Raw genomic sequence first — 15,515 nt, forward strand, 5'->3', positions numbered from 1 at the left:
TTATTAATTTGATAATGCACCAGTCTTAAAAGTGTTTTCATGGCCCACTTTTTTTTCTTTTGGATCACATTCCATAGCAAACAAAGTTGGCTTGCAATGTGCCTCCTGGCTTAAGCAACTGATGTTTTTCAGCCCAAATTGCCCAGATTTATTTGTATTCCAGTAGTATTTCAAAGTACTACATTGTTTAAAGTAACAATCCATACAACTTTCTAAAAGCCTTTATTAATTTCAAATGTAGATTATCTCTTTGAATTCATTTTGATTTCATTGACAGTAAGGTCGCAGCAAAACTGCTTAATATTTTATTTGCATTTTCTGTTCTATACAGAAAAATGTTTCTCCATGTTTTAAATAACTGATTTTGTATTTTGAGCACTAGAAATATGGGTCCATGGTATCTCATTGTCAATATTTGTAGAACCATATTGCACAGCCTTCATATACCATTTATCAGTGGTTAGTCTCTTAAGAATAATAACAACCTGTATGGGGGTGATTTTGAAGCTATCAGACTAAGCCAACAGTGTTTGTTCTGGCACTCCATAATTACACCAAGGATGGGGTTTTCCTTTCATTTTTCACTTCGCTTACTCTCTCCAAAATGCAGAGACACTGACCAGTCAGGACTCTATTGCCATGAGACCTTGTTTGATCTGCACCACACCAAAAACATAATCCTCGAGTAAAGAACTTGTTCAGCTGAAGAAAACGGTATTTGGTGCATGAATTTTGTTGTGAGTTGTTTTGTTGAGAAACTCCTATTTAAAAAATGTATTTTGTCATGCTTATTTTTAAAAGCCAAAGAGAGGAGTTCAACAAAATAGCAAACTCTGAGAAATTAAATTTAAATGAGAGTTGAAGGTTGTGATTCTGTACACGCTACATTTCAGTTGTGCAGATAATACTTCAACTACAAAACAATGCTCAATTTAAATTTAATTGTTGCAACTTTTTTTCTGTTCCTTAGTATCTCAGAAACTTGGATCCAAATTCAGCATACTATGATCCGAAAACAAGAGCCATGAGGGAGAATCCCTATTCTAACACCGGCAGAAATCCAGATGAGTAAGCTATTGGCGATGAACAGCCATTTGAATGATTACCACAGCTGCATCTGAAGATATTTATAATCATGTTTTTCTATATCAATTTTTTTTTGCATACGCCGAGAAAATGTATTGTGCCAGTATAACAACTAGCAGGGAGCAGTTTAAAATTCCCCAGATGAGGACAAAGGGAATGATCAGGAGTAAGGTTGCAGAGAACATAAAATCTAACAGTAAAAGCTTCCATTGATATGTGAAGACAAATATAGCTCCCTTGTCGACAGAAAATGGGGAATTTATAAAGGGGAACAAAGAAATGGCAAACCAGTCAAATTCATATTCTGGTTCTGCCTTCAAAGGAGGAAACAAATAACCTCCCAGAAACGTTGGGAGAACACGGTCTAGTGAAAGAGAGGGACTAAATGAAATATGTATTTGTAGGGAAATGGATTTAGGGGAACTGAAGGGATTGAAGACTAATAAATCCACAAGGCCTGATGGTGGTCTTCCCAGAATGTTTAAGGAACTAACCCTAGAAATAGTAGATAATTCTTAAGCATTCTTTAGGCTCTGGTACAGTTCTAGCAAACTGAAGTGTAACTAAAGTAACCCAATATTTAAAAACTGAGATAGAAATCAGGGAATTATGGACTAGTTAGCCTGACCTCGGTAGTGGAGAAATGCTAGAGTTCATTGTAAAAGATCTAATAATGGAGCATGTAGGGAAGGGTGACAAGTTCAGACAAAGTCTACATGGATACACAGAAGGCAAATTGTGCTTGACAAATCTACTGAATAACCCAAGTGTTTAACTAGCATAAAAGATGAGGGAGAACCAGTGGATGTAGTGTCTTTGGACTTCAAGAAAGCTTTCAAAAAATGTATCACATGAGACAAAATTAAAGGACATGGGACTGCTGATGTGGATAGAGAATTGATTGGCCAGCAGGATACAAAGGTTAGGAATAAACAAGTCTTTTTCTGAATAATAGGCAGTGACTAGCAGGGTACAACAGAGATTAGTGCTAGGACCCCAGCTTGATGCAACATACAGTATGTAAGTAATTTGGATGAGGAAATTAAATGTAATAAGCTCATGTCTACAGACAACACAAAGCAGGGTGGGAGGGTGAGCCTTAAGGAGGATGCAGAGAAGCTCTAGGTTGATTTGGACAGTTTGGGGAGTGGGAAAATACAGGGCAGATGCAGTTTAATGTGGGTAAATATGAGGTTATCCACTTTGGTGATAATAGGAAGAAAAATTGTTATCTAAATGGCAATAGATTGGAAAAGGGGACAGTGCAACAAGACTTGGATGTCCTTGTGCACCAGTCACTGAAAGTAAGTATGAAAGTGCAGCCAGCAATTATGAAGGCAAGTTGTATGCTGGCCATCATAAGAGAATTTGAGTATAAGAGCAGGGATGTTTTGCTGCAATTATGCAGGTGAAACCATGTCTTCAGTATTGTGTGTAGTTTTGTTCTCCCTATCTGAGGAAGGATGTTCTTGCTATGGAGGGACTTCAAGTCTTATCAGACTGATTCCTGGAATGGCAGAAGTGATTGGATTGGATCAATTAGACTTGTATATTGAGAGAGGATTTTGTAGAAAACTGCAAGATTCTAACTGATTTGATGCAAGATAGCTGTTCCCAGTGACCAGGGAATCCATGACCAGAGGTCACAGTCTCAGGATTAGGGTAAGCCATTTAAGACTGAAATGAGGAATTTCTTCTCCCTGAGACTGGTGAACCTGTGGAATTCGTTACTACAGAAGGCAGTTGAAGCCAAATCATTAACCACGTTCAAGAAGCTGGATATTTTTCTTTGGAAAGAGGGATCAAGGGATACAAGGAGAAAGAAAGCTGGAACAGGGTACTGAATTTGTATGATCAGCCGTGATCACATTGAACGGTAGTGCAGGTTTGAAGGGTTGAATAGCCGATTCCTGCTCCGATATTCTCTGTTTCCAAGGAATTATTACTTTGCTAGCCACAAGAATAATTCTCCCTCAGCTGAATTTAAAGGAAAATTAGGAAGTTCAACATTCTGAAATATGGCAGTTAAATGCTCTCACTTCAAGTGCATACTTGTTTCTGTTTTCCACTTTACAATTCAATAAATGGATGTTTTTGCATTCCTCGAAGACTGTCAAAACATAATATATAAAGTAATTGAGAGCCCTTGTGTCATATTGTATAATCCACGAGTATTTGCAAAAATAAAATTGCAAACTAACAATATAAGAGTTACATCATTTCAGATGACTCTGATCATAATATTTGGTAAATTAAAGTCATGTAAACCTTCCCAGTGTGAATGCTATTCCAGATGGCAGCAACTTGCATTTATAATATGTATTTATGTTAGAGCTTCCAAGAGTTTTTACAAGACTATTAAGTACAAAAAATGTCAGTAAGTCAAAGAAGTTGTTAAGAGGCTTAGTTAAGAAAGGTAGATTAAGAGTCTTGATTAGTAAGAGATGACGATGTAAACGCAACCAAGATTGCTGAAGTGGTCTGAATGGATTGGAAGTAGGCAATGCTCAAGGTGCATGGAAAGTAAGCAGGCTACAAGAACTTGGGAAAAATTGAGGCGCAAACTTGTGAAGGGATTTAAATATATGGATACTAACTTTAAGCAAGAGACCTAATTTATTTCGTTGAGCTCAGTGAGTGCAGGGTAGGATACCAGCAGCTGTGTTTTGAATGTGGAAATGTTTGTGAAAGCTGGAAGTTGGCCAACAGGTAGAATAGTTGAGACTGGAGATGATGAGTGGATGATGATTTGGGGAGGAAATGCAAGTGCAAAGATGGTAATGTTACAGAGATGGAAGTAATTTTGGTTGGAGAGGGTATAGCTTTGGAAATGCAGGTTTGGGGTCATTGAAATTCAGCCTGCGACAGTGGCCAAAGGGAAGGATGGAATTGGCGATGAGGATACAGAATTTGTGGTGGTGTGTCAAAGTCGATGACTTCCATCTTCCTATATTTTTAACTAGTGTGAACTGTGGTGCATCTTGAACTGGCTGTTGGGGAGGCAGGCAAATTGCACCAAACATATCAGTGATTGATGGAGACATTAGAAAGGCCAAGGTGTTCATTAAGCAATTGCATGTTGAGCCGATGACACTGGAAGTATACTGCTGCTGCTGAGGGGCCAAGAATGTTTACTTGGGGAACACTTGCTTACAAACATTGACATTCGTTCTGTGGTTCAGTGGGGTACACTGTGAGTTGAGCATTATAAGTACGGTGATGTATCAGCAATAAAAGCTTTGGCTTGCTGTCTGTATCCAGAGAATATTTGTTTTATCATCAAAGTGACGTAACTGTGCCTTATTGGCTCAGACTTGCTTAATAAATCAGCAAATCACAACTGAGCAATAGGGAACCTAGTAATGAATAAGCAACATTTTAGATTTAAAAAAATAATAATTGCAATGAGTGCCTAATTTATTCTAAATGCAACAGTGATTACAATTCAAAAATAATTCATAGGCTGTGAAAAGTTTTGGTATGCCTTTTAGTATTGTGAAAAGTGCACGATAAGTCAAATTCTTCATTACATGTGATGGCAATGTTTCTCGGACATCGTCCGTAATTATTCTTTTGCGTCTTTTTATTCTAGAGTTGGCTATGCAGGAGATAACTTTGTGCGTTACACAGGTGACACAGTCAGAATGGCACAGACACAGTGTAAGCCATCTAACATTTGAATTTAAAAGATTTCAAGGCTTTTGTTTTCTTTTTGTAATTTTGCTACCACCACATGTTTTTTTTTTAATAGTGTTTGCCTGGGAGGCTTATGAGAAAGGTTCAGAGGTTCACCTCCAAGCTGATCCTACAAAGCTTGAAGTCCTTCATCAGTCCTTCAAAGTTAAGAAAGAAGAGTTTGAGAAACAACAAAAAGGAAGCATTTTGGAGAAGGTACAAATTAAATTAGATTATATAGCTTCACTGAAGTTGTATCATCAAGTCTAGGCTGAGCATCTTTTTCATCAAATTTTACTGAAAATATGTACCATATCTGGAGAACTTTGATTTATTCGTTTTTAACTCTTTTGCTTTTTATCTGCATGATATTGCTTCAATTGGGTTTCCTTTTCTGGCTTCACTTGAGGGTAAAGATTGGAAAAATAATCTGAAGCCTTGATCTTGTAGTCTGTTAGTACGCGACTGGTAGCTGTGGCATTAAAGCATTCCTAAAAGTGTGAATAAGTTATGAGAAAACCATGTTTTTTGTCCTTTACTGTGGTTTTTTTTTTACAAAATTCAAAATAAGGAGGCATTGGGAATAATTCTGAAATAATCATTGTTACAGTGAACTCTGGTGCAAACCCAATGTTTTATTTCTCCAGGCAAATAGACAAAATTCTGTTCGGAACTTGGTAAACAAGTTCAGCCTTTAGTTTGTCTTGTGTAATGGATTGTGAAGCCCACAGGAATAACTAATATGATGATCTGATTAATTTCTATAAACTACATGGAACAGTGATCATCTCTCTTACACTAATCTAGAAATTTGTCTTTAAATTGTAATCACTTATCATTGCAGTATGGAGGCCAGGAGCATCTGAATGTTCCGCCACGGGAGTTGCTGCTAGCTCAGACGGAGGATTATGTAGAGTATTCAAGGCATGGTGCTGTCTTAAAGGGTCAAGAGAAAGCAGTTATAAAGTCCAAGTATGAGGAGGATGTCCTGATTGGTAACCATAAAGTGAGTAATTGAGTCTTGATGTTAAGACTGCAGAGACTTTGATCTTTAGAAGTGCTTGATAATCTGTTACAATTTCATCTTTTGATCTTCAGAGATTTGGCATGATTATTGTAATGGAATTTGTTTTTCACTAAGAATCCAGCAGCCCTTGACTCCCACACTCCATCTGATTTCTCAGCTCCATGTTGGACCATTCTCCTCACACAATCAACAATCCTTATCCAGTACTTTGTCTCCTGTTTACCTGGAACATACAGTATTCTTATGGATTCTGCACTTAGCAAATGTAATAATTAAGACCACTTTGCAGTAGATATTTAAAAAAAAGAACTTGCACTTATATTGGACTTTTCATGATCTTGGGGTACCTAAAAGCACTTTTTAGCAAATGACGATCTTTAGGAGTCAGTGTTTTATTATGGGGAAATCTGATTTAAACACAGCAGGGTTTAATAAATAGCAATTCGGTAACCATCCAGGCAAGTTGTTTTTGGGTGTTGGTTGAGGTATTAATGTTGACTAGGCCCCTGTTCTTTGAATAGTATTGTGGATGGACAAAAATGAAAGTAGAATGTGATAAAGGTTATGATTTAGGACTTACTGACTTTATTTCCACTATCCTTAACAATCAGGGTTTACAAGAGATATGGATAGGCATGATGGGAAAATAATTAGCTGGATTACAGAGAGTAGGAGTGACTGTGTTACTCTATAGAGATCTGGTACAGTGAGCTGAGTGGTCTATTTCTGTTCCAAACTGTTTCTATGGTTTTACATCCAGCTGAGAGGGCAAAGAGGATGTGGGATTAATTTTTCATCCAATTAGATTGATGCAGTGACACTTCTGGACTCGATCCTACTTTTGAGTACGTCATCTAGGCTGGCACTTAATTTTCTTGATCAAATCCTTAACATGATATCCCTGAGTGTGTCCAGTGGTCTTCTCTTTGCTTTTATCCCCCCCATATTTGCTCTCATTCCCTCCCCACCCACCTTGCTTCACAGTTGGTCTATGTCTTGCTCCAGCAGTTGGACCCCTAGTAAAACTGATGACTTTGTAATGTTCTTATCTAGTTCTGTGAGGCAGGTTGGTGCTGCGCGGGTGTGCATTTCCTAAATGGTTATTTCTTCGAGGCACTAATACCAGACTCCAATCCATTGACTGTTATACAGCCTTAGACCATGATGCGTTATTTTCTAGTGGGGTGTAAGAGGGGAGTTGAAGTAAAAGTAATATCATCAATGAGAATAAAAAATTCTATTGTGAAAATAAAAGAAATCCAAATAATTGTCCAAATACCTGAGAGAGAAGAATAAATCTAATATGTGTAGGTTACTCAAAATGATTATTATAATACTTAGAGGAGAAAGGGACAATGGCATAGATTTTGAGTAGTAATTACAGCAAAGCTACCAGTGTACGTTACTCTGTGAAACTTCTTGTAATTTCCTCATGTGACTAGTTTAATACAGAAATCCTAAAATTGGTTGTCATTGGTTCTGTCCTTAGTGACACAGCCCTCTTTGCATCCTTTCCCACAGCAATCAAAAATTGTATCAATTGAGATGAGTCTCTGGTCTTTACAGATAATCCTATTATAAAATACCTTGAAAAATCTTGCTCTTTGTTGCATGATGTACAAGTGAGTTTTTAATGTTGGGCGAAGCTATAATTACTGCTTAGAAAGCCAGCTATCCCTTTTTAAAAAAAAAATCTAATCTTGTGCACGATCATTGTAATTCATTCACATATATATTTCAAAGTTTTGGTATTGATTTATTATCGTCACTTGTACCAAGGTACAGTGAAAAACTTGTCTTGCAAACCGATCATACAGGTCAATGCATTACACAGTGCAGTTACATTGAGTAAGTACAGAATGCATTGATGTAGTACAGGTAAAAACAATAACAGTACAGAGTAAAGTGTCACAGCTACAGAGAAAGTGCAGTGCAATAAGGTGCAATAATTTTAAAATTGTATTGATTGAATATTCATTTTGATTTAATGTTTTCTCATTATTTACAGTCTGTATGGGGATCCTACTGGAAAGATGGGAAATGGGGGTACAAATGCTGCCATTCATTTATCAAAACTTCCTACTGTACTGGCGAAGCAGGGAAGCAGATTGCTGTAAGTAATGCAGTGTTTCAGAACAACCTGTTATGTTATTGTAAATGTATATAATTTAAAGGTCAAAATGTTGTCTTGTGTGCTTAGCTTTTTTTCCATTAATATTTGCTACTTACTCCACCTTGTGCTGACACTGATTAACAGAGTTCAGGTTTTAATCTTTAATATTAGTTTTAGCCAAAACATTTCTGGAAGTGACATTGGAATCTGCCCAGTGAAGTGAAAAATTGCCCAGATTTGACAAAATGCAGGACAAGTCTAATCGGACAATTATCATCATCATCACCCTGTCAGTAAAATGTTAGAAGGTTTCATCAGCAGTGCTATGTTGAGGCACTTGCTACCCAATAATTTACCTACTGGTACACAAAATGGTTTACTTTAACTAATGAGATGAGAGTTGCTGTTCTTGAAATCATCATTTGACTGAACACGGCATTTAGAATCCCAAGGCAAATCAGAATCTAGGAAAGCGTACCTGTAGTTACTGTTCATTTATGACTGCCTGGTATCATACCTGGTATAGAAGAAAATGACAGTGGTTTTTGAAGACCAGTAATCTCAAACCCAGGACAGGAGTTCCCTGTGGAGTGACTTCGGCACAACCTTTCTCAGCTGCGCAGAAATGGGGTCGTTTGCGGCTAATTAATAGGTGCTCCTGTGACTCTTCGGGTTATAAAATAGTTGCTGTCTGGATGCTGCAAAACATGGTATTCAGGTTAACAATTGATATTTGTGTCACACATCAGCCAATCAATGACCATCTCCAGAACAGAGTGTTTAACTAGCTCCTGTTGTCTTTCAATAGCATTATTATTGTTCAAACTTGCTGGGATTATCAACATCCTAGGAACTTAATTGGACTAGCCCAGTAAATAGTGTGATTACAAGAGTAGCTCAGAGAGAACTCTTGACCTTCCTAGGCTTATCTACCTTGAGCAAGGAACTGTTTAGGAATTTGATGAAATACTTTCCATGTGTCTTCATGGGTGCAGGTCCTGCAAGAAGCTTGAGACCATCCAAGTCAGAGCAGGTGGCTTAACTGGAACCCTCTACTCCACTTCAAACATTCACTCCACCTACTGGAACAAACTCTAGTAACTTGCTGAGGTTTTGTTGACAGCACTTCCAAAACCAGTGATCTTTACTTCCTGAAGGGTAGATTTTAGGTGGGAACCCCATAACCTACATGTTCTTCAATTGATGCACCACCCTAACTTTTGCCAGTTTATTACAGTGCTGTGAGGTTGTATTGATTCAAGAAGGCAGCTTATTACTACCCCCTTAAGGGTAATTCGGAAAGGACAATAAATAATAGATATGCCAGTGACTCCCATATCCTGTGAGTGAATTTAAAAAAAATTTTTAACCCAGGACCTGGATCAACCAGTAGAGGATGCATGCTGCTGCTTTAACAAAGGAGCTGAGAGTGAAGTTCGTGTCTAGGTGACCCCCATATTAGAGCAGTTTGGGTAATGGAAATTTGCCCTTACAGAATTCACAAGTCACCAACAAAAGATCTGAGACATGAATTTATGTGTCAATGTTAATTATATTTTAATCTTGCATTTCTTGAAGCAAGTGCAGATGATGTGGCTTTTTGTTGTGGAAAATCATGATGCGCACGGTTTTCTGGGAACAGATTGCACCCCCCCCCCCAATAATGCAGGGGTTGCCTGTATTTAATGAATAACCCACTTTTGAGATGACAATGAGGGATGATTACACAAATAAACGAGTAGCTGAAGCAAATTGAAGAGGCTTCTCTGTGTTTTCCCTCGCTTGGAAGATTGGTCTAAAGGGCAGAAACTCCAAAAAAAAATGTAACAGTAATCTTTACTCTGAGCATTGTCTGAATTTAAAAACTGAAGTTTTATTTCTGCTTTCATCAAAGAATCTACTCATGCAATATCAATCTATTTTTAAATTTGTTAGACGTTGCTAGACTGCAATGTTGTTCCAGCAATGTCCATTTTAGCTACAGACAAATTTTGAGTGGAACAAGCAATGTTCATTTACTGTCTAACTTGTACTGTTCTTTATTTCCTCATTGTAGGAGGAGGATGACACCACATGTCTACCTGAAATTCCAGATTCTAACCAGCAGGCATGTGACAGCATACCAAAAACTTTAGTTGAGGCAAGTATCATTTGTGTTGCATTCTGTACAATTATAATGGAACACCATAATGGCATATGAAACTTGATTAAGCAATAACTTGGGAATGTCAGTCCCTGAATTGCTGATTTTTTGAAACCTGTGAAATCTTGATGGCAACTTCTGTTGATGTCTTTGTTAAAGTAACAAGGTTGTTGTCATAGATATTGAGATGTGTTGACAGGTATTATATTTAGATCCAATGGGACTTGGTTCTCTGCAAGGGCTTCTGTATATATTACGTGCTTATCAATTCATGGTGGTTCAATTTCTGATTAAAAATAAGTCAAGTCTGGACAATCATAGAAAATACATTCAATTCCATTATGCCAGCTATGACCAATATAAAAGATCAAGATTGTTTTTCTTAATTTATGATACAAATGTAAGTATTGATATCTTTATACATCAGTTATATTGCTACTGCACCATGTAAGAATGGTGTAAGGAAAGTTTCTGCCAAATCAGAACTACTTTTATTGTAAAATGGCAGCAAGATTTTGGCTAAATTCATGTGTAGAAAAAAAACCGTGTTATATTCTTTTGTCCTATGCCATTTGTGTTTCTATTTGTTTGACTTGTTCAACCATGTGGCATTAATATTTGCAAAAGATATCAGTCATAAAGCTAAGTGATTAAAGATCAATACAGTGAATGCCACCTGATGGGAAGAAAATAAAAGCTCAATATAGATCACCTTGATAAAGTTCTGCTGCAATGGGTTAGTAATTGAGTGACTAAAAGACACAGGACCTTGTAGTGATAGTTCTGCTTGTTCACAATTAAAGCATTTGGAACTAGGGATTATATATAAACAAATCTAGCAATATGATTCTAGGGACAGGCAGTATTGCAGCACTTGAAATGGAATTATATTGGTTCAAATTTTTAGGATGCTCTCAGAGAACTGCAAGGTGCAATATTGCATGGACAGTGGTATTGCTTTGTGGAAGTGATCTGCAGTTCCAAATTGTTGATCTAGTATTATGGCCTATGATAATTTAATACAACTGATTATCACAAACCAGTTTATTATTTGATCACAATATTAGGGCAGGGAGACCCAGAGTGTCCCAACCATAATCACATGATGTTCACTGATTCTTAACGTTTTCCCCTTTTACTTCCACCTGAAGAGTTGGGATTGCAGGCATGGGTGTGCAAGGTCTGGAACACGGTCATTGAAATAATTTAATGACCAATACACAAGCTTAAAAGGTACTTTGTAATAATTAGGGATGGACAATAAGTACAGGTCTTGCCTGTAATTCCAACATCCCAGAAAATGAATAAATATAAATTATTGTAACAGCACATTGGAAGCTTGTTGTTTTTGTAGATACATAAAGAAAAGCTTAAAGCAGACAAGAAGAAGAAAAAGAAACGCAAGAAAAGTCATGGCTCAGACAGTGAAGATGAAGATGCAAAAAAGAAAGAAAAACTGAACAAGGTATGTCACACATTACTAACAACCTTGCAAATTAAAAGTGGAAGCAGGCCACTTATCCCCTTGAGCCTGCTTTACCATTTAAGAAGATTGTGACTGATCTGATTGTTGCTATCTATCCACAGTAACCTTTCACCACCTTGCTTATCACAAATCTATTTATCTGTCTTAAAAATATTCAATGGTGTTTCCATCACTGTTTTTAGACAAAGAGTTCACCAGATTCATGCCCCTCTGAGAGGAAAAAAATGTCACCTCACTGTCTTAAATGGGCAACAACTTATTTTTAAACAGTGGCCCCTATTTCTGGATTCCTCACACAAGAGGAAATGTCCTTTTCCCCCACTCATCTTGTCAAGAACCCTCGGGACCTGTATATTTTAATAAAGACGTCCCTCCTTCTCTAAGCTCCAGCAGGTATGCATTTAGATTGTCCAACTTTTCCTCATAAGACAACCTGTGAATGTCAGGTATCAGCTTAATAAATCTTTTCTGAATCGGTTCCTATGCATTAATATTCTTCATTAAATAAGGAAACCAATACTCCAGATGGGGTCTTTCCAATGCTCTGTATATAATTGAAACATAACCTTTCTACTTTTGTATTCGAGTCCCCAAAGCAACAACATTCTATTAGTTTTCCTAATCACTTGCTATATCTGCATACTGTTTTATGAATCCTGTATCAGGGTGCCCAGATCCCTCCACCCCCCCCCCTGCATCCCAGCTCAGCAAATTTTCTCTATTTCAAAATACTTTTAATTTTTCCTGCCAAAATGGACGATTTCACATTTTCTCATATTACATGTCATTTGTCAACTCATTTTTATCTGTCTATATCACTTTGTAGCTTCCTTGCATGCTCTTCACAAGCTACTTTCTACCTACCTTTGTATAATCAACAAATTTAGCAACCATGCCATCAGTGCCTTCATTCAAATCATTTATATAAAATGTAAAATGCAGAGGAAATGCCTGCTGTTCCACCTGAAGCTGCCATATTTATTGGAAATTTTGGCCAGTGTGGTTTCTCAACAATGCAAAAACTGACATTTCATTTGAAATTTATTTTGAATTCCTAATTATTGTGTGGACTGTAATTTTGACTTGTTTAATGTTTGTAATTCCTAGTTTTTGATCAGTCATTTGACACATCTGAACAATTCTAGTTCAAGTGAATAAACATTTCTGATATTTTTAGCCCTTTACCCTTTAAGTCATCTGTGAAGATATTTGTTGCTGACTATATGTGAGCATCAGGGAAGTTGAGTTTAAAACTGAAAAAAAGTAATGCATGTTCAGCCAAAATGCTTATCTAGTTTATCTTCATATTTATACATTTACCCTGGATCATAGTTTTCAATATTCTTGTTGCAAATTTTGGGAATCAAATATTAAATTTTCAGGTTTAAAGTTGGAGCATAACTTTTTATTTTTCCCTTACTTTAGGCCCTGGTAGCTGAAGAAGCTCGTTTGAAGCAGGTTGAACACATTTTGCAAATGGATGAACGTAAACGAGGTTATAACAGCATATATGAAACAAAAGAGCCCACAGAAGAAGAAATGGAGGCATACAGAATGAAACGCCAGAGACCTGAAGATCCTATGGCTTCTTTCCTCGGGCAATAATAAACATTTTTTTTCAATCTCAAATCATTTCAATGCCTTGATTGTGTCTGCAAAAGATTAAACTTGGAATTCAATACAAAATTTATTCAATGACTTCCTTTGAAGGACTACATAATATGTGTAATATTTGCTGCGTGGTGGAACTGCCATTTTACATTGTCTGGCTCTTGTGAATTTTGTCAGGGTTAGAGAAATAGATTTATATTCTATGAAGATTTTCCTTAGTAGTGCAAGTCTGCATTATGTACTCCAAGTAAATTGAATTCATTCATATGTGAAATACACATTTGTTAAGGTGAAAATCTGCCAGTTCATTTCTTGTTTTACCATAAGTTCTCAACCATGAAATCGTAAACACAATTTCCGCAGAGAATGAATGCAGTTTCTCTTTTCCCCTGTTGGCACTGTGGTCACATCATTTTACCAGTACCTCTTCAGTTTTAATGTTTGAATTCCAGCTTCAGTGAATACAAATTTAGGTTCCATTGCTTCTTATTGTATAAGCAGTTGCTGCAAAATAACATGGCTCCAAGGATGATACTTCCCATTTATGATGACCTATTTATTAAACAGCCCATCCTCTCATTCTTGAACTACGTTCCCAAAATATACTCCGTCACATCAAACGACCATCACTTTGTCAATGCCACTCGTATATTGATCACAATTTTAAGGAAATTGAATACGTTTCTCAAAGGTATTGCATATGTTTTCTATATTTGAGACCACAGCTGAAAAACTATGTTCAAAATTTTACAGAACTTAAATTGTAAGACCTGCCTATTAGTTCTTCAGTGTAACAGAAGTTCAGGTTGTACTTTACTGTCATTCACCCATATGCTATAAAAACACATGGAGGAACAAAATGTCATTTCCCCCAGACTCTCACAACAGAGGACATACAATAAATGCAGACAAGCTGTTTCTGAGTTTGCTCTTGGACAGGTTCTTCATTGTCAACTTAAGCCACTCTTGGATCTTAATTAACATTATAAATGGGCACTCCAGAAAAAGAAAGTGCTGCACAATAAAATAACTATCAACCAAAGTGGTGAGAATCATAGTCAGTTGGCCTGCTAAGTAGTTAATTGTACAATTGAAGGAGATCTTGTGTGTTCCAATTGTTATTAATGCAGTGATTTTTTTTCCATGTCTGTGAATCTACAGCCCCACCCTCCAGTATACATTTCATCTGACATCCAAATATGCCCAGTGCAATAGGAAACTGGTTAAAGATCAGGAGCAGATGAGCTTGCTGGTTGTATTGATTTGATGCCATGACCTTGCAATTAATTACATGGTGTGCCCACTGACAGTATATTGTGACATTTTGTATATTATAAAAATGTGCTAATTTGTTACTTTTTGCTGTTTAAATCAATGTCTTTAATACAAATATTTTAGTGCACTTGCCTCATTCTTTGCCTTCTATTACCTTTCTTTCTCATAGCCATAAAATTGCTGTTGAGGTAAATGGACTCCCCGATCCTGGCATATGTTCACTGGGCAGACGCTGCTGGATTCCTGCTAGAGGTCAACAGCAGCATAGCCAGCAGATTTGTGTCTTCCACGTCTGTATGGAAGAGCTGAACTTGTTAGCATTTGGAATGAGTGCTGAGAGTTCTCCCTGCAGAACTGCCAGTATTCCCCAGCAAATTCTGGCCTAACATTCATTCTTATCCTCCCTCTCAGCTCCAAGCTTTGTTTCTGGGTATGTTTTCATGGTACGACCACTGCCTTATCTTCAGTCTTTTTTTATTGCAAGTAGTGATTTCAGTCACTTAATCTTTTTACATAGCCGGGTTGCTGGCCTGGTGTCATTCTGTGTTATATCCAAGCCTCGAGACCAACAGCAACAACAGGATGTAACGGTGTGATTAACATTTGGCAAGGAGTTTCTCCATTCCTTGGACTTGTTCCACCCCAATATGCTGATGAGTGAGTTCTTTGGGATTTGGAGGATGAATTTCCCACTCCATTCCAAAGAGTAGGAGCAGCAAAGAAATGAGGAAAATATTTACACAAATACAAATAACAACTTTTGTTCATCCAATTTCAGCCAGAGAAAGGATGCTCCTAGGATGAGGCAGCACGATGAATGAGATTTAAGAACCTTTCTGGTTGCTGGAGCAAGGCATAAGTACGTGGTGGTGAAAGTTTTCCTCTAAATTGGGAGCTCTCTGTTGACCTGTGTGTTCTGTGATGAGTCCTATTGAAATATTTTGAATGAAAAACTGAACAACTTTGTTTATTAGTGAGCAATGAATAATTTATTTCAGATATTTAAATCGAGTTGCAACAAAATGTAATCAATTAATTTAATATTTTTAAGATTGGGACAAAATCTAATTGAAATTATTGCCTCTCTGCTGATTAATCA

General features: G+C 37.1%; 1 protein-coding gene across 1 annotated transcript in view; it reads left to right on the plus strand.

Annotated features, from left to right (window-relative positions):
* slu7 (SLU7 homolog, splicing factor) overlaps positions 1-14,543 on the plus strand; it is a 41,529-nt gene extending 26,986 nt beyond the window's left edge. Inside the window, exons 9-16 of the mRNA XM_052013717.1 lie at positions 971-1,068; positions 4,679-4,746; positions 4,838-4,977; positions 5,606-5,767; positions 7,797-7,901; positions 9,958-10,041; positions 11,399-11,509; positions 12,956-14,543. Coding sequence (XP_051869677.1) covers positions 971-1,068; positions 4,679-4,746; positions 4,838-4,977; positions 5,606-5,767; positions 7,797-7,901; positions 9,958-10,041; positions 11,399-11,509; positions 12,956-13,135 — 948 coding nt within the window. The 3' untranslated portion in view covers positions 13,136-14,543. The remainder of the gene's footprint in view (positions 1-970; positions 1,069-4,678; positions 4,747-4,837; positions 4,978-5,605; positions 5,768-7,796; positions 7,902-9,957; positions 10,042-11,398; positions 11,510-12,955) is intronic.
* Positions 14,544-15,515: the final 972 nt, after the last annotated feature.

The sequence above is a fragment of the Pristis pectinata genome, chromosome 4 (genome assembly GCF_009764475.1).
Source record: "Pristis pectinata isolate sPriPec2 chromosome 4, sPriPec2.1.pri, whole genome shotgun sequence".
In the NCBI taxonomy this organism is placed as follows: Eukaryota; Metazoa; Chordata; class Chondrichthyes; order Rhinopristiformes; family Pristidae; genus Pristis; species Pristis pectinata.